This window comes from Onychomys torridus, chromosome 18, assembly GCF_903995425.1.
Source record: "Onychomys torridus chromosome 18, mOncTor1.1, whole genome shotgun sequence".
In the NCBI taxonomy this organism is placed as follows: Eukaryota; Metazoa; Chordata; class Mammalia; order Rodentia; family Cricetidae; genus Onychomys; species Onychomys torridus.
Window position 1 is genome coordinate 29,458,939 of NC_050460.1, and position 24,925 is coordinate 29,483,863.

The 24,925-nt window shown below is 45.0% G+C and overlaps 1 protein-coding gene across 3 annotated transcripts in view; it reads left to right on the forward strand.

Moving 5' to 3' along the window:
* The window catches only part of Arhgef4 (Rho guanine nucleotide exchange factor 4), a 144,578-nt gene that overhangs the window by 51,392 nt on the left and 68,261 nt on the right, over positions 1-24,925 (forward strand). For all 3 annotated transcript variants that reach the window (XM_036167240.1, XM_036167241.1, XM_036167239.1), the window contains 2 exons: positions 4,642-4,947; positions 18,164-18,290. In XM_036167240.1, the coding sequence (XP_036023133.1) occupies positions 4,642-4,947; positions 18,164-18,290 (433 nt within the window). The remainder of the gene's footprint in view (positions 1-4,641; positions 4,948-18,163; positions 18,291-24,925) is intronic.

Here is a 24,925-nt window from a genome sequence, read left to right on the forward strand (position 1 = left end):
GTCCTGCAAACATGTACTCACAGCACTCTGGTGGACACGTATTTTCATTTCAGGTTGAAAGCTCAATGGTGTGCTTGTAGGTCACAGGACAACTGCGTGTTTAGATTTTAAGAAACGTCCAGGGAGATGGCCAACCAGTTCAAGTGCCAGCATAAAGACTAGCGTTTGAATCACCAGAAACCATGGACAGGCCAAACACGTGTGGTGGCCCACTTGAAATTCCAGCCTTGGAAGAAGGCAGGGACAGGGGACCTCGGGAGCAAACCCAATTGTAAGACTAGCTGAATCCACATGCTCTGGGTTTAAATGAGAGACCAATACTAAGAATAAGAACACAAATAAGGTGATTTGAGAGTGACCAAGGGTGACTCCTAACATCGGTTCAGCCCTTCACATGCAACCACACATATATGTGCACCTACACATGAACATGCATGCATATATACATACATACATGCATGCACACCACAAACAGTTGAAAAGAAGAGAAGAATTATTAAACTATTGGGTGTCAGGTTTTTGAGGATAGCAATAAAGCTTGAGAGAGGCTTAGGGTCTGATCCTCCTGTGGACAAGAGGTTTGTATGACCATGCTGACAGACAGAGGGACCGGAGTAAAGCTTTGGCCCCTCCCTCCAGGAAGAGCGAAGCCTGCTCTTAGACGGTCCCTTGTGAGGGAGGAAGGAGGGGTTGTTGTGCTATAGAAAGTGGGTTCAGGGTCAGGCGACCATCAAATTAGAATAAAGGACAGTATGGTTTGTGGTTCCCGACTGAGTCAGGTGTTTGGAGGGTTCCAGTGACATTTCTAGATCAGGGACATCTGGAGGAGGAATGATGGAATTAGACAGGGTGTGACTTACTCCACATGACAGTGGTCAGCCTGCCTCCGGGCCTGGCGTGGAGATGTGTGTCATTTTTCCCTGCCTGTAGCCTTCTGGGGTTGGGGCTTTGCTGCCTGGAAGGTATGTTTTCAGAGAGGCATGTTCCCTGCCTGTGTCACCTGACGGAGGGGCTGTGACATCTCACAATATCACCACCAATGAATGGGAAATGCTGCTGTGCTTGCTCTTGTCACTGTGTGAAAATCAATCACCATGCCATTTTAATCACCATGTCATTGTAATCAATCACCATGCAGGGGTGCTTCGTTTTGATCTTCATGTGCTTGTCACCAGGGCTAGGCTGCTGAACGTTTTTTCTCTCTCTTATTTACCATACATCCACCTTCTTTTTTATTGTCGTTTTATTTGTTTGTCTTTTTATTTTTGGAAACAGAGTTTCTCTGTATAGTTCTAGCTGCTCTGGATCTCTGCCTGACTCTGCCTCCTGAGTGCTGGATTAAAGGCTTACACCACCACATCCAGCTACATCTATCTCCTTGAGAGAAATATCTCCACATGTGTTTTACCCATTTTCTAGTTACATTGTTATTGTTTAGACAGTTGAGTCTCTAAAATGCTGATATTTGATTCAAGTCTTATAGGTGATTTCAGACTGTTTCTGTCTGCAATTGGTTGTGTTGTCTTCCTAAGGTTTGAAATTCATGAAGAAGTTCATTCCTCTGCCTGTGGGTTGGTCAGTTGCTCCAACACTGAATTGCTTGCAACGTTAGCTTCAGGTCTTGAATAGTACTTATGAGGTTACACTCATATTTCTTTATTCTGTTGCATTGATCTGTCTCCATCATGTCCCCAATTCCACAGTATCCTAGTGACTGTCATTGAATGTCTTAAAACCTAGTAAATTGGTTGCTCACACTTTCTCTTTCTCAAATATTCTAGTTCATTTGCATTTCCATATAGAGTTTAGAAAATCTTAACTTCACCTGAATATTTTTCAGGGTTCAATTTTATGTATATGTAGTATATTTGATTTTTAAATGACAGCTCCAAGCATTATGTTGTATACATACATTTTGCCAGTCTACTGGTCTTCTAGTATAGGCATTTCACCAAGTGACATGAGGTGTAGAAACTTTGCCTCATTGAAATCCCTTCAGTCACCCTTGCTTCTGTTCTAATTCCTGAAAGAATTCTTTCATGTACATTGAGAGCTCTATCAGTATAATAACTTTTGCTTCACAATCAAACATAATTCAGTATCACTGGAGAAGGGGCTGTTTGCTGTATTTGCCCAGATTTTTACAAATATCAGCAGAAAAGTAACATCATCAAGTCAGGAACTTAAAACATTCAGCTGAAACCAACTGAGGAAACTCCTTAAGGCAGCGAGCTGCAGCTCCCCTTCAAGAGTCCTGGGCAGAGCTTAGCGCCCCCTTGTCCCCTTGGGTAAAGGAATAAATATCAAAGATAGAGATGACATCATCAAACCCAGTATTCCCAACATCCAGCAGAAACTGGAGTTGAGGCAGTTAACTGGAGGGTTTTAGAAAGTTTTAAATTATGTATATATGTGTGTGGGTGTGCATGTGTGAGTCCATAAGAGATTGCTGGACCCCCTAGAGCTGAAGTTACAGGCGGTTGTGAGAGCCACCCAGTGTGGGTGCTGGCAACCAAATTTGGCCTCTGCAAGAGCAGCAAGTGCTCTTAAGTATCTCTCCAGGTCCATAGATGAAGTGTTTTTTTCTTTAATTGCCATGTAATTCAAGATATATTTCACTAATTCATTAAGAAATTGATACAATGTATTTCCCTTATATTCACCCCCTCTTTAATCTAACTCCTCCCGTATCCTTCCCCCCACCTCCACACCCCTCCCAACTTCATCTTCTTCTTTTCTTTCAATCATCCAAAGAATCCCACTTGTGCTGCTCAGATACTCCCAGGTGAGGGTCCATCCACGGGAGTGTGATCAACCTGTCAGGGGCCACAGCCTTGAAGAAAACGGACTGTCTCTCCCTTGCAAGTCATCGGCTGTCCATAGGTCCTCAGCCAGGGGTGGGGCTCACAAGCCCTTCCTGCTCTGTACCAGAGCATTGACCGGCTTGATGCTGTGCAGGTCCTGTGCAGACAACCACAGCTGCTATGAGTTCATGAGAGCAGTGGCCTTGACCTGTACAGAAGATATGGCTTGGCTCTAGTCCTCCCCAGCCACTACTCCCTCTCCTGTGACGGCCCATAGCCCTTGGAGGGTGGTATAGATGCCCCATTTGTAAGTGAACGTTCTGACACTCTCTGTGCTCTGACTAGCTGTATTTCTGCATTAACCGCCAGCCACTACACAAAGAAACAGATGATAAAGTCTGGGGGCTGCACTAATTGATGGGTAGAGAGATGTGAATTTAGAGGGCAGTGTGATTCTATGTCCATTTAGCAAAATAACAATAGTAAGTGGCCAGAGAACGCCCCAGCCATGGGTTCTTGACCATATTTGCAGTACCAAGCATGTATTTCCTCCTGTGCTGAGGATCTCAAGTCTAATCAGAAACCAGTTGGTTACCCCCATAACGTGTGTGCCCCTGTTGGACCCATGGGCATATTTTGCCATACTGGTCCTTAGCACAGGTCACAGGTAAGACTGCTGATGACTCTTCTCCCTAGCAGCCTGCACAGTGCCTTCTAGTCAGCAGGAAGGGAGCCTCTGGTCAGTACCAATTTGACTTCTCCATGTATACTGTGACCAGTCTGTGTGGTATCTTCAGCAATAGTGTCTCAACATCAAGAGGGCAACAAAGAGCCATGTTGATAGCCTACATTGTTTGGAGGTCTCTGGACACCTCTAACAACTTGAGGGGAGGCAGCCCTCATTGGATACATGGCTTTATATTTGGCAATCTATGGCTTCTGGGAGAAGTATAAACCCCTATATAGGGTAACTCTGATTATAGGGGGTTTTGATTGAGTTTTTTTTTTTTAATGGTTCATTTTTATGAACGTGAGAATAAAATAGTTTCTTCTCCTAGTGGTCATGGGTTGATTTCAAAGAACAGACGGTGGAGATGTGAACACAATTTCCAACTATCCCTCTGTTGTAGATGGGTTTTCTTTTGAGGCTGTGATGCCTAAGTGCTAGCCCCGAACTGAGACGGTGAGAGGGGCTGGGAGGTGAGGACTGTGCCTGGAATGTGCTCTGCTTGAGCCAGAGCTCCGGGATGCAGAGAAGGCTCAGTTGAGAAAGCGCCGCTCTTGTCACAAACATGAGGACTTGAATTCAGTCCCCAGAACCCCCACGCACAAAAGCTAGGCATGATGGCATGCACGAGTAATCTCAACACTGGGGAAGTGGACTTGTTGGCTGGCCAGCCCAGATTAATCAGTGAGCCCCAGGTTCCAGCGATAGGGCATGTAACAGAAAACGAAGTGACCCTTCTAGGGAATGACCCCTGAAGTTGACCTCTGACCTCCACATTCATGTGCCCATGTGTGTCAGCACACACACAAGTTATTTCTAATGGTCATGCCAAGTCCGTTAGGTACTTTAACAAGTGTCTTTGATCAAATCAGAAGCTTTTCTTGTTTGAAATGGTCTTGCAAGTAGACATTAAAACAGTAACAAGATTTATTTTTGTGTCTAATCTAAATACTTTTCAAAATGACTGTGAATGAAGTATCTTATCATAAACTTTACTTTGAAAATAAGTCAAAACAACGCGTTATATCTGAAAGATTCCGGGGGAAGAGCAGCATCCCCAGTTGACTGACCCTTGCTGCGATCTCTGACCACATCTTCTCTGTTCTCTAGAGCCACATCGCCCAGGAAAAGTCTCCAGACAAGCAGTCCAGTTGTTCCTGTGATCAGGAAACTTCTTACAGAGAGTCTACTCAGCGGCTGGTGTCTGCCACTGAAGTAGTGACATGGACCCTACCCTCCAACTCCACAGAACAAGGCCCCAGAGAGGTTCCCTCACAGCTCACGAGGGCCCCTCGGCACTCACACTTCAGCTTGGATGACCTCTGGATAGAAAAGACGCAGAGGAGGAAGCTGGAGAAGCAGCTGCAGCTTAGAAGAAAGACATGTACAGGGATAGCGCATGCGGACCAAGTTCAGGTAAGCTGGCCACAGGCCAGGCATCTTCTGACATGGCCTGGGTGCCTGCCATTTCCTGACTGTCCTGCACTGACGCTTGTCACCCTTGGTCCTGAGTCACAGAAGCTGACCAGTGGGAACGTGTGTGTTAGGTAGCTTCTCATTACTATCTTAAATGCTTGAGATGAGGAAATCAATAGATAAAGATAAAAGGGTTGAGGCTGGGGAGATAACTCAGCCAGTAAAGCACTTGAGGACCTGAGTTCAACTCCCAAAACTCACATTTAAAAAAAAAAAAAAAACTAAAACAGGCTTGGCGACATGTTTGTAATCCAGCTGCATGGAAGCAGAGACAGGTGGATTCCTGGGAGCTCACCGACCACTAGGAAGCACAGCCACATTGGCCAGTGAGAGACCCAGTCACAAAAAACAAGATGGACAAATGTTTGGGCAATGACCTAGGTTGTCCTCTGGCCCCTTAGACGCATGTACACACATGTGCCCCTGCACACACACACACACACACACACACACACACACACACACACACACACCACATGCACGCACATGAACATGTACACATGCATACATGCCTACATACAAATATGCACACAGAAAAAAAGAAAGTTTTATTTTGCCATTTCCTCAGAGTTCTCAGTCCCTGTTGCTTCCGGTTTGTGGTAGCTCAGTATATCATAGTGGGTGTGCGTGGCAGAGGAAACCCTGTGGTATCTGGGGAAAAGGTAGAAAACGAGGTTGGGGCCCCATATTCCCTTTTGTAGGTGTCCCCCATGAAGCCTTCTGGCTTCTGACTCTTGAAGGGTTCCACGCTTTCCAAGCTGAGGACCACCAAGCCTTTGAACACACAAGCATTTGAGGACATGCTAGACTGAGCTGTAGCGGTGGAAAAAGACACTGCCCAGCAGGAGTTGCCCCAGAGTTCCCAAAACACTGCTCCTCATTCCTCCTCTGTGAGCTGTCCCCATCCAGGGGTCAGCATTTGATCCCATGCATACTCACACGCAACTGACAGCCCATTAAAAATGGTGTTTCGTGGGCCAGGAAGATGGCTCAGCAGGTGAAAGCCACCCAGCCTGATGATGACCCGAGTTCACTTCCTAGGCCCTACATTTTACAAGGAAGAACTGCTTCCTGCCAGTCCTTGGACCTCCCCACAAAGGACAAATAAAGCAAATGCAACAATTTTTTTTTTTTAAAAGGGACTTCACAGTCTTTATAACATACCTTCTTGATTTTCAATATTTCTGATTTTTTTCTTTCCCTTGATAAAACAATAAGGTTGTTGTCATGTATCTATGAAGTACACATCCCTGCCTGAAGGCTGGCTTAGTCTGCTCAGTGTTTTGCAAGCATTTCTCTGTCTAAACCCAAGGCTTATCGTTTGCTTTTTAAAATGGTTTCTGAATTAACACACAAAGTAATAGGTTCCATCATGCCATTCTCAAGCATACTTTGTTTCGGTTGACCCCTTCTCTGCTCTCCTGAACCTTCCTCCCCACTGCTGTGCCCTTTTGCTTTAGAATTCCCCTTCCTTCCTTCCTTCCTTCCTTCCTTCCTTCCTTCCTTCCTTCCTTCCTTCCTTCCTTCCTCTTTCTGTCTCCCTTTCTCTCTTTCTTTTTCTTTCTTTCTTTCTTTCTTTCTTTCTTTCTTTCTTTCTTTCTTTCTTTCTTTCTGTCTTTGTTTGTTTGTTTGTTTGTTTCTTTCTTTCTTTCTTTTGCTTTGTTTTGGTTTGGTTTTTTGAGACAGGGTCTCTCTGTATAGCCATGGCTGTCCTGGAACTCACTCTGTAGACCAGGCTGGCCTTGAACTCACAGAGATCAGCCTGCCTCTGCCTCCAGAGTTCTGGGATTAAAGGATTAAGCCACCACTACCCAGCTTTCCCCCTTCCCTTTCATATTGGGCTTTCATATTGCTCCACTACCTTCCACCCTCCTTCCTTTAACATCCACTTCCCCTTCTCCTGGCCCCTTTCTGGTTTTCCCAGCCTCTACCCATACCCATTTCCACATAAACAGACACATACATAAATTAACAGGTAAGGTCCACAGATGAGAGAAAACATACAGGATTGTCTGTCTGAGTTACCTCACTATGTTTCTGGATCCATCTGTTTTCCTAAAAATGTAGTATCTTTTTCCAAGATATCTTCATTATCATAAAAGGATTTATGATATTTATTGAGCAGTCAGTGCCCATTGTCCTTACCTGGGCCCTGGGAGGCACGAATCTGCTCCACATTCCCATGGATCTGTCCATCCTGGCATTTCATAGAAATGGAATTGTATGATATGTGAATGTTTGGCTTCTTTCATTAATGCAATGATTTCAAGGCCTTTCCAAGACTTAGCACCTATCAGGATTTCATTCCTTTCTATCCTGAATATTTTACTATGTGTAGACATTTGTTTATTCATTCATTGATAGACATTTGGACTGGTTCCGATTTTGGCTACTGTTAATATTATTTCCAGGAACGGTATACAAGTGTTTGTTTGAATACACATTTTCTGTTCTTAGCAGTATAACTCCTGGGCTGGACAGGAATTCTGGGATTACCTTTCAGATAAACTGCCTGAGTGACAGACACTTTGGCCACACTGTTAACTTCCCACTAGCACTAGCGGCTGCATGGTCTCAGGTTCTCCTCACTGCAACTTGTTTTCTGTTTTGTTTTGCTGTGGAAAGATAACAGATGCCGGTGAGAATGTGAAGGAAATGCAACACTTACTTCCACACTGTTAGTAAAAATTTGTACTAGGACAGCCGCCATGAAACACTGGATGGAAGTTCCTCAAAAAAGGCTAAAAATAGAACTATCCTGAGTCAAACCCCCACTTCTTAGTATTTACCTGAAATCAGTGTGTTCAGCCGACATTTGCAGACCATTGTTCACTGCAGCAGTATTCACAGGAGACAAATGGGAAATTGAATGTCCATCAACACATGAACAGGTACAGAAAAGGTGGCCCATTCACATGATGGAATATCATTCCTCTGAAAAGGAAGCGACTTATGTCATTTGCATCAAGGATTGCACTGGAGAACCATATAAGATGTGGTCAGTCAGACACTAAAGACTAATACCATGTGTTCTCATGTATACATATACTCCAAGGCAGCTGAAATCATAAAGCCCAAAACCAGAATGGTGGATACCAGTGAGGAAGGGGATAATCCAAGGGACAAATCTTGTTATATAGGAAAAATAAATTTGATTTTTATATCTCCTGTTCAGCACAGTGAATAATTGGGTGTCACACATTGCTTTAAATTTTTTACATGTATTTATTTAGTGCATGCAGGCACGTGCCCAGCTGTGTGTGTGTGGAGGTCCAAAGACAACTTGCAGGAGTCAGTTCTTGCTGGTTTGGCAGCAGGTGCCTTTGCCTTGCCAGCCCCCAGTGCCAGAAAGTCTAGTATCACTAAAAAAAATAAACCTCAATATTCTTCCCATAAAAAATGTCAAATATTTGTGGTGATAGATGGGCCAATTAGCTCAATTTAATCATCTTACATTCTTTCCAAAATCCTAACATCAGCCTGAGCATGGTGCCTCACACCTGCAATCCAGCGTTCAAAAGGCTGAGCAGGAGTGTCAGATGTTTGAGGCCAGACTGAGCTGATGGTGAGACCCTGTCAGGAAACACAGGACTGGGCAAGTAGCTGGGTGGTGGAGTGTTCACCTAGCATGTGCAAGGGTTGCATCTTCAGCACTGGGGGGAAAAAGGCCTGATATCACTTTATATCACACAGATATGTGCAAGGAAAACTTTAAAATATTAAAGTACATACTTTAAAATATTTCAAATTTTTTTTGAAAATTATGTTTATATGTGGTGTGTGTGTGTGTGTGTGTGTGTGTGTGTGTGTGTTTTGCAGGTACCCTTGGAATCCAGAAATGGGTTTCAGGCCCATAGAGTTGGAGGTACAGGTATTTATGAACTACCCGATATGGGTGTTGGGAACTGAACTCGGGTCCTCCGCAAGAGCATTACGTGTAATTAACCCCTGAGCATGTCCAGCATCACTTTAAAATTTGTTTTAGAAGAAAGTGCAAACCAAAATACATGTGAGAAAAGAAACCAAATGCATGGTTCTCGCATTCCCAAGGCGACGTGTGTGTTTTTACTTGAAGGCTTCTACTTTATTATTATATGACTGAAAGGATAAGTGAAACTGAGGACACAGATGAAACAACGTAGTTTAAAACCCAGTGAGAATTATACGGGACAACAGTTATGTGGAAAGTTAATTCTTCAGTGCTGATGCTGTCAGTTTGTTTTACAAGGATGCTAACAACGAACCCAGATAAGACAAATAGCATCTTAACTACAAAACTACTGCCAGCGGCAGAGATACTGTAGCTCACAGGAGAGTGAGTACTTGGTGTTCACAAGGCCCAAAGTATAACCAGAAACTCACTGGGGCCTTGATCCCTCCCCCTCAAAGCAACAGCTCAGCACTCACCGATTCAGTATTTGACCTTATAACCCACAGCTAGAAGCATAATAACTCAGATGGACACCAGCGCCTGCAGGAAGATGTCAGAGACTTTGGGAATGAATGTGATTCTTGACTTAGATGAGATCATCATGATGTAGCCCCATCACACCTCTAAAATGGCAACTAAGCACTGCCCCCCAGTCTACTGTACTCAAGGCAGTGACAGGGAATGCTGGTATATCTGTTTTCCTGTGACCACCAGAGGCCACACATGTCTGTAACTGTAGAGCTAAGGAGGTAGAGATGAAGAGATCTGAAAAGCTTTCCAGCCAGCCAGTGGAGCCAATCTGTGAGCTCCAGGATCAGCAAAGCAACATCACCTCAACAAATAAAGTGTGGAATGACAGAGGAACACACCTAACATCAACCTCTGGCTTCCACACACATGTGTATGTGCACCTGTGCAAATATGCACATGCATGAGTACACACACACACACACACACACACACACACACACACAGGCAAGCAGATAAACAGAAAATTGTGCACCTTTACAAATGTGCACATGCACAAGTACACACACACACACACACACAGGCAAGCAGATAAACAGAAAACTGTGCACCTTTACAAATGTGCACATGCACGAGTACACACACACACACACACACACACACACACACACACACACAGGCAAGCAGATAAACACAGAAGAGAAGACAGAAGGAATGCACTCATGTTGCAGTAATGCTCTCATAACTAATGAGAACTTTTCCTTCCCATTCCTGAATCTTCTAAGTTGCTCTGGGCAGGAATCTTTCAGTGAAGGACGTGACTGTTCAGCATTAGTCATAAGAGACACTGCTGGTAGGATTCGGACCAAGGAAGTCTGGCTTCAGTCCACATTTTAACCACCATGTGATACCGCCTCTCTCTAAGAAGAGCACAGATGTATTTAAGTGATCTTCATCTGGTATTTGCTAATTAGCTTTCAGGACTGGACTGTGGTTGGCCATTGGAGTGGTAGAAAGAGTCTAATGAGTCCGTGGCTACCAGCTGGACTCTCAGCTGAGCAGACAATAATGATGTCACTTTCTGAGATAAGGAAGACAGGGCCTGGTGTCCCAGGCTTGGGCTGCTTCACAATGGCACCATAGAATGCGCGGCTTCCCAACAGCAGACAGTGTCTTAGTTACTATTCTCCTGCTGGGATGGGACACCATGACCATGGCAACTCTCATTTACAAAGGCATTTAACTGGGGATGTGCTTACAGTTTCATGATCATCATGGCAGGAAGCACATGACACTGGAAACAGAGTAGCTAAGGGGTTTTCTTCCTAATCCACAGGCAGTAGAGAGAGAGACAGACAGACAAACATGCACTCTGGGCCTGGAATGGGCTTTTGAAAGCTCAAAGCCCACTCCCAGTGACACACCTCCTCCAAGGACACACCTGTTCCAAGGAGGCCATACTTCCAAACAGTTCAATTGGCAACTAAGTATGCAAATATATGAACCCATGGGGGGGGGGCGTTCTCATTTCAACCACCATAGACAGTGACCTCTGGAGGCTAGAAATGCAGAATCCGAGTCCCAGTGATACCAGGTCTTTAAGTATGATGGGTCCTTTCATGGCACCGTTGTGCATAACCCAAGGACCTAGGATGCTGAATACTCAAGTTATCAAAGGTTGACCTGAGACAGTGGCTTCAAGTGCACTGTCTCATTCCAATGAAGACTGAGGCTGTGGATTCTCGTGGACGTATGCTAAGCAGAAGCAGGCTTTATTAAGGACAATCACAGAAAGTGAGAATTGAATAGAGGTGAGAACTTAAGGGAAAGTGAGAGGAATTCCTGAGAAAGGGAGATGGACGCAACCATTGAGCTTCTGTGCCTGGGGACTTTTATAGAGCCATATTAGAAACTTTGAGATTGGTTCATTCTTGTGGGCCAAGCCAACAGAGGGCCCACACACTCTACGCATCTCCCACCAACCAAGGGGACGATCCTGATCATGTTTCTAAACTATCCACACAGTTAGGGCTAGTTGGTACCCACCCCTGTCCATCTCCAACTATGACTTCATTAGCTGTTGGCCTTGACTGTCTGCTAGCTGTTAGTCCCTTGGCTGGAATTACTCCCCTCTGACCTTGCAGGTGTCTGCTGTTAATTGAACTAAGCACTCTTTGTTCTTGGTGGCCACCAAAAGAAGCTGCTCTTGGTTACGTCCTATTTAGCTCCTGTCTCTTGGGTGGTCTGGAATGGTCTCCTAGGAGGAGGAATCTTGTTTGAAGATATCTTGGTCTATTGAAATTAGCTGCATTAGGAGCAAAGATTCGAGGAAAGACAATGGGGACTGAACCACCACAGTGACAGGAGTGGAAGCCGCAGCTAAGACTGTCCCCACGTCCTCTCCCCTCTCCTTCTCAGCTGACTCCATAGTCCTAGTCCTACCGTGCCCTAGAAATAACAAGAGAACCCTGCAGAGGAGATTGGCAAGGAGAAACAGGCCTCACAGGAGAAAGGAGGTATTCTCCCTGAGAGAGCTGGGGAGGCTGAGCTAAAAGGCCAGATAGCCAATCCTAGGACAAAAGCCTGGAGGCTCCAACCCCCTCATGAAGAAACTCCAGAAAGGGGGAATGTGCTTTTGACTCGGGAGACAACATGGCCAAGGCCATGGAGGAGCAGCAGCTGCCAAGTCCAGGACAAGAACCTGGTGACTGGTGGCACACCCCCACCCCACAGGCTCTGCACCATAGAAAGCCCTCCCTTGCCGCCAGCAAGCATGCAGGGTACCATGAGGCCCTTCTCCCACCCAGATTGGATTTTTATATATTTTAGGCAGGGACTAGGCACCTATCTGTCAGAGCTCAGCTTGCCAGCCGGACAGGCTCTCTTAGATCCTTCCTTTGGTTACACTGAAACTTGTATATCCTCACTGGAACCCAGATAGGGACCCAGAAATAGAAAAGACCGGGACCTGGTACTGCTGCAACTTTTTCCACGGTGGGAAACATAAGATGGGAGTTCTGCTTTTGGAGGAGAAATTCCCTGGACAGTCTTGAGTCTTGGAGCAGTGTGGCAGTCTCAGTGTCCCACGGCTGAGATGACATGTTGGGAAAGACAGAGTGAGAGAGACACACTCTCTGTGCATCTAAGGGTAGTGCCCCTTAGGGCTCTGTGCTGTATCATGGGGACAGGTAGTAAAAAAAGATGTTTCAGAAAGGAAAGGGATTTGCTTGCCTACAGTGCCCTCCATAACCTTCTTTGCCAACTACCTCTAAAAGTTTGTCCTGGTTATCAAGGGTTATAAAGTTTGATGGCCATTATCCATGAATAATGGAGACCTTCTCTCTTCCAGTGTGTTGCTTTTGAAAGTATTATGGGTTAGTGGAAAGAGCACTGGTTTAGGAGTCAAAATATTTGGGCTCTAGTTCCATTCAGTCTTAGCAGTACGGATGTACAGCCTTGGTAGGGTCATTTAGCTTCTCTGGATTCTGAAACAGAATGAAATGTGCATAAGCTAATTCTGCCTCAAAAATCCTACACCTGCTATAACTATGCTGTTCATCATAAAATCAAAAATGAGGAAGGCCCATGGGCAATCCTCCACTCTGTAAAACTAGGAATGTATGTAATACAAAGGGAGAGAGAAAGACTGGGATTTGAGGATCATACATTCAGGCAACAGAATCTCGTGTGTGTGTGTGTGTGTGTGTGTGTGTGTGTGTGTGTGTGTGTGTGTGTGTGTGTATGGTAGTCTTCCTGGAATGGGGGTGGGGCTGAAGAAGATAGCCATGGAAGTTTCTTGAAGCCACCCTGTTTCCTGGGCCTACAGTTAGGTCCTGGCTGCTGCAAAGCTGCTCTGGCATCAGAGTGGATCGGCTTGAGGAAACAGTTTCGGTCATGCCCATAGGGAGGCTGCTTCGGATGTAATCAGATGTTAGGCATATTGTTAGGGAGCAAGGAGAAAAGGTCTCAAGGGCTTAGAGATGGCACACCTGCAGCAGCATGCTCTTGGCAGAGGATTCATTGCAGTGGAGGCTGGGAAGAGGGCCTAGGAAAGGAAGAGGGAGAACTCCATCTTTCTGGGGACCGCTCACCCAGCTCTAGTCCAGGGCCAACTGATGAACAAATGCAAGACAAGGTGGTTTTGGTGGCCCGAATCTTTAATCTAGCTATCAGCAGTTTGTCCTGGATCTTATAGAACACCACCTTTTAGTTAATGGCAGGGAGAGCCAGGGTGAGAACCACTTAAGAAAGCCAGATGCTGCCGCAGTCTCCTCACTATCCACTCAATTCTAGGCTGTCCTGCAGATGACTGGGTGGGAAAAAGATTAGTGGGGAAGGAAGAGAGAGCAGGATCCCTGCTCTCCCTGGCCCCCCAGAATCCTTGAATTTCATTTGTAATTGTTTAAAATTTTATAATTTCTTCTTCCCAGTTCCTCATATTGTCATCCTTAATCTAAAGTGCATGTGGGATGGGGGAGTAATGCCAAACATTGTTGTATGGATTTTTCAATGTCCCAGCTACATTTTACATAGATAAGTCATGTTATTATATATTTGAACAGACATTGACTTTTTTACATTGTCTTCCTCTTTGATTTTGGATTCTGTACATGTTCCCTTTGTCTGAACTGTCTTCTCTATTGGTCAGTTTGTGTCTTCAAGGTTGATGTCATTATGAGTCTGCGTTTTAGGAAGGAACAGGAGGAACAGGGAAACCAAGTTGGCTTGTAATCCCAGTGAATCAGAAAGCTAAGGCAGAAGGGTTGATATAGATCAAGGCCAGCCTGGGCTTCAGAGTGAGTTCAAGGCCAGCCTTGGCAACTTAGTGAAACTCTGTCTCAAAATAAAAAGTAAAAAGAAGGACATGGTTATAGCTCAGTGGTAGAGAATTTGCCTACCATGCAGTAGGTCTTAGGTTCAATCCAGTTAACAACACACACAAACACACACAATGAATAAGAAAATCCAACTGTTAGTCTTACTCTTCAAGAATAAGAAAATGAAGAATCATGCTCCATTGTGTTTTTGACACTTGCTTCTTAGAAAACTTGAGTCATATCAAAACCCAGATGCATTTCATTAATTCCATATTATTAAAACCCCTGTAAGCCAGGGTGTAGTCTGGACCTGGCTTCTACCCAGCTGCTACCCCACTGCTGTGCTGGCTTGGACTCCACTGTTGCAAGTGACTGCCTGCCCTGCATGGCCTCAGATGAGCATCTCATTCCCCCTCCCATGAAATTTCCAGTTATATGTTGAATAAAGAATTATTTTGTTTTGTTTTGTTTTCAATCCAGGCATAGGGGGGACATACCTTCAATCCCAGCAGGTGGATCTCTGTATGTTCCAAGACAGTCAGGGCTGCAATGAGAGATCCTGCCTCAAAAATATTGTTTTGCTTTTCCTCACTCATGGGTATATCAAAAAGACAGTAAACATTTTGTTGGTGGACAGGAAAAAAGAAAGGACAGTAGTGCCTTGCATATGTTCCTCAAGGGCTTCAGTGGGAGTAGCTGGCCTGATGTCACTGGCTCAGAACCTCATCCTTCCTCTACTCGGCTCATCTTGTTTGGTGACCTCATACCCAGCTGCAGCTCATGTGCACCTTCCTTGGCGTTCTAGACTTGGGCATTTCAGCTCTTCCGCTGTTCTCACTGCAACGTTTGTGAGCAGCCCATAGTTTCACCAGAGGCTTGTCCCTTCCTCCCTGCAGAGAGCAAGCTTCTGCCCACCAGCATAGCTGGACTCCTGTGAGGGTCTTTTTCTGGGCTGTGGGTAGCTGAATTCTCACTGTGTTATTGTACAGCTAGCTCTCTGAGCCTCTTCTCATAGAGATCCAGATTCATCTGAGATGACGCCACTCTGCTGACCTGGTCACCTCCCAACAGCTCTGCTCCTTACACCAACCAGCACAGTGGCACCAGAGCTGAGCAGATGAATTTTGAAGGGACTGCAACATCTTGTACTTGGGATGTGGGCTGGAAATAAAACTGAAAATTCAGTTTTGCATTCACCGACTCCAAGGCACTTCTGGTTCACACAAATAGATGAGTCTAGAAAGTCGTTCAGGAGCTGTGAGTCTAACAATGAAGGGAATGAACATTGCTGATACTGGAGATGAAATACCCTCTCGGAGCCCATTTCCAAGCAAGAGAAGTGGAGCCTAGAGAAGTGCCCCCCAAGACTCATTTATAAAGCAGTTAGCCTGCCCTCCAAGAAGACTGTACCATCACTGGGCTCATTACTGCTTTGTGCCTGGTCAGCCTCTAGCTGCTTTCAAAGGTCTTTGTTTTTAGTTTTCAAGGCTGCTTATTTAGGGGCTGGAGAGATGGCTCAGTTGGTTAAGAGCCCTAGCTGCTCTTGCAGAGGCCCCAGGTTTAGTTCCCAGCACTCATATAAGGCAGATCACAACTGTCTGTGATTCCAGTTCTAGGTCATCCAATGTCCTCTTCTGGATTACTCAGACACCTCCATGCATATAAGTTCTCTCTCTCTCTCTCTCTCTCTCTCTCTCTCTCTCTCTCTCTCTCTCTCTCACACACACACACACACACACACACACACACACACACACACACACCCTTAAATCATAAACCAATAAGTCTCCAAAGCTGTTTGCTTGTTTACAGTGCCCCTTGGAACTGACAGACTGGTATTTCTTAGTTGAACTTTTCTGAGCCTTGTGTTTATATGTCAGTGTCTTTTATATCATCTGGGAAGGTTTTAGTTATTATTTCTTGTATGTGTGTGTGCGTGCGTGTGTGTGTGTGTGTGTGTGTGTGTGTGTGTGTGTGTGTGTGTGCACGTTTACCATACATTCTTCTTTTATTGAAAATGAAGGGTTTTTTTTTTTGGTTTTTTTGAGACAGAGTTTCCCTGTGTAGCTTTGCAGCTTTGTGCCTTTCCTGGAACTCACTTGGTAGCCCAGGCTGGCCTCGAACTCACAGAGATCCGCCTGGCTCTGCTTCCCAAGTGCTGGGATTCAAGGCATGCGCCATCACCGCCCGGTCAAAAATGGAGTTATTTTACAATATATTCTGATCACGCTTTCCCCTCCCTCATCTCCTCCCAGCTCCTCCCCAACTCCATGCCTTCTTTTTCTCTCTCTCCTAAGAGAACATGTAAATATAAAAGACAGATAAACAAGGATAAAAGGAACAAACTAACAAACAAAAACTAAGAAAGCATAAGAAACATACACACACACACACACACACACACACACACACACACACACACACCCAAAAACTCAAAATTGGAAACCATAATATACAAAGAGCCAGTGAAGTTAAAAAAATAAAAAGCCTGCTGGGCGGTGGTGATGCACACCTTTAATCCCAGCACTTGGGAGCCAGAGCCAGGCGGATCTCTGTGAGTTCGAGGCCAGCCTGGGCTACAGAGAGAGTTCCAAGAAAAGCGCAAAGCTACACAGAGAAACCCTGTCTCAAAAAAAAACCTAAATAATAATAATAATTAATTAATTAATAAACAAAAAGCCCAAACATATTTATCTTATGGGGTATGGGTTACCTCACTCAGGATGATTCTTTTTTCTACTTACATCCATTTATCAGAGAACTTCATGTTTTTTTTGAAGAGCTGAGTAATATTCCATTGTGTAAATGTACTATATTTTCATTATCTATGCATCCACTGACAGACATCTAGGCTGTTTCTTACTTCTCACTGTTCTGAATAGAGCAACAATGACAAGTGTCTCTGCAGTAGGATGTAGAGTCCTTTGGGTGTACACTCAAGAGTCTATGTCTGGATCTTGAGGTAGATCTATTCCCAGCTTTCCGGGAAACTGTCACAGTGGCTTTCACGGTGTTAGCTGTTATTTCTTGACAGTTTTTGGCATCAGGTTTTTCACTGTCCCCTAGGACTGCTGTGACCAAATGCCTGATAAAAGCAACTTAAGGGGGAAGGATTTGTTTCCACTTAGAGTTTGAAAGAAATCCATTATGGAGGGGAGGCATGGCAACGGGAGATTAAGGTCATATTATGCCCACAGTGAAGAAGCAGAGAGAAATCAATGCCCAGCTTGTTTCCTCCTTTTTACTCAGAATGGAGCCCCAAACCTATAAGATGGCTGCATTTAGGGGGGTTCTTCCCATCTCAATGAACCCAATCTAGAAATCCTTTACAGATATGCCCAGAGATTTGTCTCCAAGATGGTTCTAGACCTGTCAAGTTGGCAGTCGATATCACAAGCATTATGCTAGAGGACTCTGATCTTGTTCTGGAAACTGACCCAGTTAAGTTCAGACTACATGTTTTTGCTGGCCTTGACTGGGTGTTTGCTATGTCAGACCAAGTCTACAAGTGCCTGTGGTGACACCCACTGAGCCATCTCGCCAAACCCTATGAATTGCACTTTATTAAACACCCCCCACCCCGTGCCCCACAAAGAATATGCTTTTAGTAAAATCAACAGTTTTGTTTGGGAAGAAATATAAGGCTGTCTGTCTGGCCAGCTTGTAGGATGGTATCTGAAGCCTCCTCTACAGACATGCCTCCACGTAGCTGAAGGCAATTGTCCCACCAAACATTGCAGATCTGTTCTCACACACTTCAGACTCTAGGAGACACCTCCCCCACAGATTTGGTATAAATCGTACCTCCTAGAGTACTGTGCATTTTGGCTGTGGACTCTGCTCATTGGAAGAGTCTAGGCAGCTAAAGAAGTTAGGAATTGGCATAAGAGCCTGTGGTCTGTTTCTTCATTTGCCTTCTGCCTCTTGCCTCCTACCCCAGTGCTGGAGGAAGACTATCGTCACCTCTCCAGAGTCTCTGCACCTCCCTAGAAGAAGCCACCTGCTCTCCCAGAGTGCCCCAGTGGGACTGGACTGCACAGGCTGGCCAGAGCCCATGCCTGATACTGGTGAGCTTTATGCTTTTCTTTTGTCATATCCCTGGGTGTGCTGTCAAGGACACGGGCAAGTGTTGTGAGAGCTGTGTCTACTTGTCAGGAGAAGCAGCCCTAAGGTTGAGAGGGATGGCCGGTTGTCTCATCCCTTCAACTATCAAGGACTACCTGGTACCCAAAGAAGGAGCATGGTCAGCATTGTGCAGATGCTATGATTGAGTCCCCAGGCCTGGCTCTGAAAGGTCTCAGGTTTAGCTTCAAGAGGAACACTGAATTGTTCTTTGGGGTAAGATATGTACTAGAAGAGTACTTAACATCAGGAAAAAAACACTATGGTGGGGGCTATGAGGAGAGACCTATGTGGCAGAGCAAGGATCCCTTCTTACGGGTCTCAGAGGAAGGGGGGATCCCATGCCATGTAGTTGGTGAGTAGTCTGCAGTAAAGGTTTATAGAGAAGACATGCAGTTTTCTGTCTCAAATCTAGCCAGCAGGGTCTCCCTTCCTTGGGTTTTACATCAGCAGCCTCTTGGTTCCTTTCCCAAAACTACAGTGAACAGTATCACATTATATATTCATCCACAAAAGGGCTGAATCATGCAAAAGGGCAGAGGGCCCCAAGTGAGCCAAGCCCAACCTCTTCCAGCACAAGTGCCGTCTTCCTTAACCATATCTGGATGCAGGGGCTGGGGGATAAGAGATGCTCCCAGGCTCTTGACAGATGGACAGACTCTAAAGTCCGTAGTCCTAAGCAGGTGCAAGTTATTTATATGCAATCAAAAACATTTGGCTGGCTTCCAGGAAGGCAGGTCTGTAAGACGGATCAATCAGGGCAAAGCTCTAAGCAGGGTTAAAAAGCAAAACAAACAGAACAAAAACACTCAAAAAACAGCACAATCCCTTTTACCAGCTGGGACGGTGGTGGTGGGGTACCCAGGCCATTAGTCAAGGCCATTGAGAATGAGGGGTGGTCCACCTTAAAAGGAGCCCACAGCTGGCTGAGGAGGCAGCTGTAGAGCAGGCCTAGGCCATGAGCTCACAACCTAATGTGTGCATCCTGGGCACTGGTCCCTGGCAAGCTTTGGGCTTTCTGTCAGCAAATGGGTCTGCTGAGACTGCGTTGTGAAGTGGAGGCTGTGATTGTTAACTCACAACAAAAAAGTATCTGTTACCTGCCTGCTAAGGAAAAGCCTCTTTTCTCTTATGATCCGTCTGTTAAGTTGTGGAATTACTTAGAAACTGTGGAAGGGGGGGCTATGGAGATGGATCAGTTGAATAAAGTACTTAAGTGCAGACCTGAGTTTGAGCCCCAGAACCCAAGTGAAAAGCCGGATGTGATGTGATTGTACACACTTGTAATCCTCACATCGGAGAGGCAGAGACAGTGGGGCTCACTGACCTAGCCTACTTGGTAAGCCTTAAGCCAATGAAAAATAAACCTGTCCATCAAAAGAGCAACGAATTTGAAAATTAGCTGGAAAACCATGAACAAGAGACAGTCCTTAAGCTTCAGGGGGGCACTGGAAAGTATGTGTGAAAGTTAGAGACTAGACCATGAATTACAAGTCCTGTGAGGGCAGAGAACATAGGTAAGACCAGGAGAAAAAGTGAAAGGAGATGAAACAGAAGTACTCCCACCAGCACTGAGGAGGAAAAGATGAAAAGGAGTTAAGTGGTGAGTGGTTTGGAAGGCAGAAAAGCAAGAATTGGAGCAGCAATAGCTGAGGGAAGGAAAAGAAAGCTTAGCTAAGCTAAATCCTGAGACCCAAGAGTCTCCCACACTAACTGTGAGACAAGGTGACTGGAAATATCACTCCTTTGTGACAACTGAGAGAGAGAGATGAAGCATGTCTGTAAGTGCTCGCCCAACAGAAAGTGGAGCCAGCTCCAGCCCTGGCTACGAAGCATCACCATTGTTATCATCTCGATTATGACAATCATTTTTTAGTTAATTGGTTATGATGTGTATGGCTGTGTTGCCTGAGTGTATGTCTGCACCATGTGTGTGCCTGGTGCTCCTGGAGGCCAGAAGAGGGTATTGGATCCTGAGACTAGAGACAGTTGTGAGCTGCTCTGTGGGTGCTGGGAATCAAATACAGATTCTTTGGAAGAGCATCTGCTGTGGATATCACTCTGTGTAAATAAAATGCTTATTGGCCAGTAGCCAGGCAGGAAGTATGGTGGGAGAAGCAGAGAAGAGAATTCTGGGAACAGGAAGGGGAGGCAGAGAGATTGCAAGCCACCACGAGAAGCAAGATGTAAGGTACTGGTAAGCCACGAGCCACGTGGCAAAATATAGATTGATAGAAATGGGCTAAATATAAGAGTAAGAATTAGACAACGGTAGGCCTGAGCTAATGGCCAAGCAGTTTAAATAATATAAATATCTGTGTATTTATTTTATAAGTGGGCTGTCTAACAGGGCTTGGCAGGGGCTGGAGAGAAGGTCTCCAACTACAAGCATCCAGTGCTCTTAACCGTTGAGCTGTCTCTCCAGCCTCGACAATTATTTTGTTGTGTGCTCAAGGTAGGGACCCATGTCACAACAGCATTAATTATTTTTATTCTGCACAAATTTGTCTGCCAATGAATCCAAACAATGCTCTGAAATACCTGCCAATTATGAAGCTTTCAGTTTATAAGAAGGTGATGAGTTCAAGTGTCAGGGCCAGTTTTGAAAATGGATTATCCAAGCTGGGCGGTGGTGGCGCATGCCTTTAATCCCAGCACTCGGGAGGCAGAGCCAGGCAGATCTCTGTGAGTTCGAGGCCAGCCTGAGCTACAGAGTGAGTTCCAGGACAGGCACAAAGCCACACAGAGAAACCCTGTCTCGGGAAAAAAAAAAAAAAAACAACAACAAAAAAAACAAAAACAACAAAATGGATTTTCCGAAGAGAAATAATACTCCTAATCACAGTTGTCTCTCCAAAATCTTTCTGTTATGTGTGTGTGCGTGCGTGCATGTGTGTGTGTGTGTGTGTACACGTACATACTTATACACATCAATGTGGGTACAAAAGCAAGTATATGTGGAGGTCAACCTTGACTATCATTTCTTGTCTTCTGTCTGCCTTGTATCTGGAGACTGGATCTCACTGGGAACTAGAACTCACCACTTAAGTAAGGCTGGCTGGCCAGTAAGCCCCAGGGATCTACCTATCACTGCCCCCCTTATTTTGAGACTTTAAACACATGCCATGCCATCCAGCTTTTTATATGTGCTGGGGATTGAACTCAGGTCCCCTAGCTTCCACAGTAAGCACTTTTTTTTTTTTAACCAACACCTCCTTGGCCTTAGTAAGTGAAACTCTACCATTTGCTCATCCTTCTCCACCACTGGATTCTTGGCCAGTAGCAATACAAAAAAATGAGTAGGAGTATCTGTACTTATATCTGACATGCAGGCAGCAAACTAAAAGTAGCCAGAAGAAACACAGGTCACAATTACATATGTCAAAAGGGGTCAATCTATCACAATGACAGAACAATTTCTTTAAATTTTTAATAATTTATTTAACTTTATTTTATGTGCATTGGTGTGAAGGCATCAGATCCCCTGGAACTGAAGTAACAGACAGCTATGAGCTGCCATGTGGGTGCTGGGAATTGAACCTGGGTCCTCTGAAAGAGCAGCCAGTACTCTTACCTGCTGAGCCATCTCTCCATCCTGATATAATAATTTTAAGTATTCTCTCTCTCTCTCTCTCTCTCTCTCTCTCTCTCTCTCTCTCTCTCTCTCTCTCATACAGCACAACATTGGTGCAGCCAATTTCATGAAATAAATGCTATTGCACACAAATGAACAAAACAGATCCAGATACAATCCCCTTAGGTAATTATTACCCACCTATCATCACTCAGGGGGCCATCCAGACCAAAAAAGGTCAGCTAAGAACCTTCAGAATTAATCTGCACCACAGGTCAAATGACTTAAAAGATACCCACAGCATATTCCCTCCAACATCTGCAGTGTGCACATTCTTCTCAACAGCCAGTGGAACTTTCTTGTGGGTCAGACTTCCTGTTGAGCCTCCTTGTGAATTTATTGCTGCTTTTGTGCTTAACTCCAGAGCTTCCCTTTGGTTCTGTTAGCACTATTTCTGTTTGAGCATCAGTGTGACATGACATCGTCTCCTGTTGATTATGGTTTCCTTTGGTTCTGTGGACAGATTTACAATGGCTGCATGGTTTTTGCTGCTGTTGTTGTTGTTATTGGTTGTTTTGGTTTTTGTTTTCCTGACAAATGATATGTGGCCACTCTCACATGAAGTATCAGTAGTCTGGGTGCTTTTCCTCACTAGAGTCGTACTTTCCTGTTCCTTTGCATGTTTCCTTTTTTGGTTGGAAATGGGACATTTTAAGCAGTGTGTTGTATCAACGCTGAGAACTGTTCTCTGACTAGACTTGATATTGTCATTTCCTTGCTTAATAACTAGGTGATTGCTTAGGGACCTTTCTTTCCCTCCCCACAGCACGAAGCCTCTGATAGGCTCAGGAGGTTCAGCTCTCAAGTGCCCACAGTTACCTGATGACAGTGACTTGGCTGGGGCTGTCTCCGACCTCTTCTCAGACTCTACCAAATTACTAAACTCTGCTAAGTGGCAGTTCTATTATTTCCAGTATCGTTCCTGGAAGACAAATACTATTGAAATCATCCAATCAAACTCTAGTTTGTTGGAAACAATGTGTTCTCGGTCAGGATTTGGTGTCTGACTCCAGGCGGACCATTCTAGCTGGCTTAATCCAGTTCCCTCTAGCGGGGTTAGTTTAGTCCATCTTATTGCATCCTTGAACTCCCCAGTCCCCTCCACAAAACCTCTACTGTTCTTGAAGGCACCATTAGACTTCAACTTCTCCCTGCTCTGTTACAAATACAATCAGTTCCTTTGGGAAGGTGCATGGCGCTGTTATGTAGCCAGCTTTACCCCTGAGGCAGCAAAGTCTTGGAGCCAGGGCTCTGGATGCAGGAGCAGAAACAGCAGCAAGCTTCTCTAAGTGATAAACTCACAGCCAGGGGTTAGCAGAGCAGCAGTAGCTAACATCCTCAGAGTTTGCCTTTCCTGGTATGAAACTAACTAGCCCTGCTACATATTCTCTATGGGCCAAAGAAGAAATCCCACTGCTTACTCACTCTCTCTGGACTCAGCCATGGGCAGCTGCAGGAGCCTGGGAAATGCTGACATCTAGAGGAACCTTTACTGTGGGCTGAGGCAGGCCCACCATCAAATGCCAAGTCTCACTGAGTTACAAACAGCAAGGAAGGAGCAGTTTGGGTTCAGGTACCACAGACTGCACCTTCCTTACTGAATTGTCAACTGATAGTCTTGAATTCGTTTTCTTTATTTCTATTTCCCGACCACCACTCCAGAGGCTATATACGTGTGTATAACAACTTTTATACTCAAGTCATGGAAGTTACTCTTGCTTGCTGCCCTGAACTTGGCTCCAGTCTCCCATTTTTACAACCTGAGGTTCTCAGATGAAATAAATTGGATGTCAACGCTTGTCACATCTTGTCTAAATCCACATCTTACAATTTTTGTCATAGCTCCACCAGCTGTGCTTCGTGCTGCACACAGTAGGCTCACAGTAACACTTGCCTGTGGTGGCGGCGATGATACTCCAGGGTCTGGGGGTCCTCCAAGGGGAAAAGAAGGGAAACAATAGCTACAATGGTCCAAGTAAGGGTGGGAAGCCTTGGGCCAATTCCGCTGCTCCCTGGGAACATGACCTTTGCTTATTCCCCATTTCATGTAAGTTTAATTGTAACATGTGGGTGATAATAGTACTTACTGGGTAATATTGTGGAGATTCCTTAGAACATGCCTAATATATGTTTATGAAATGCCAGACAATGTTTCAGGTGTTGCACATTTAAGATCTATTTCTGTGACAATGTCTGGTGATGAACAGTTTAAGGAAGAGCTTGTTTAGATCACGGTTCAAGGGTACAGTCCATCATGGCGGGAAGGCATGGTGGCAGGTGTGAGGCAGCTGGTCATATTACATTCACAGTCAGGAAACTGAGAGCCACGGTGGCTGGTGTTCAAGCTGTATTCTCCTTTTTATTCAGTCCGGGACTCTAGCTCATGGGATGGTGTCACCAACATTTAGACAGGGTCTTCCCACCTCTATTAACCTAATCTACAAAACCCTCATGGGCATGTCCAGAGTCTAGTTTCCATGACGATTTTAACCCTGCCAAGCTGACAACCATCATAAACTATCACAGATCATCCCAGTTAGTCCCACAGCTATCCCACAGAACTAGTTAGAAAACAGATCTGGAAAAAAAAAAAAGAAAAAGAAAAGAAAACAGATCTGTTCACTGTCCAGAAAGTGAAGTGATCTGCCCAAGGTCAAGGCCAGGAAGAGACAACCCAAACTGAAATCCAGATTGCTTCTTTCTGACCAGCGGAAACGGACACACTGGGTTAGTTGTGAGAGAGATTGGACAGAAACGGACCTACAGGCTCAGACAGGTTCTGACCTTGTCTGTTTCCACCTTTCACCTCATCAAGTCATACCGGCCCTTCTGTGCTGAGCTTTCTGATGCATGAAGATGTAACTGCTAATTCAGACAGATAAACATACACATGAATGTATTCACACGCATGAACACATGCTTCATTGAAAAATGTGTAGACCTACT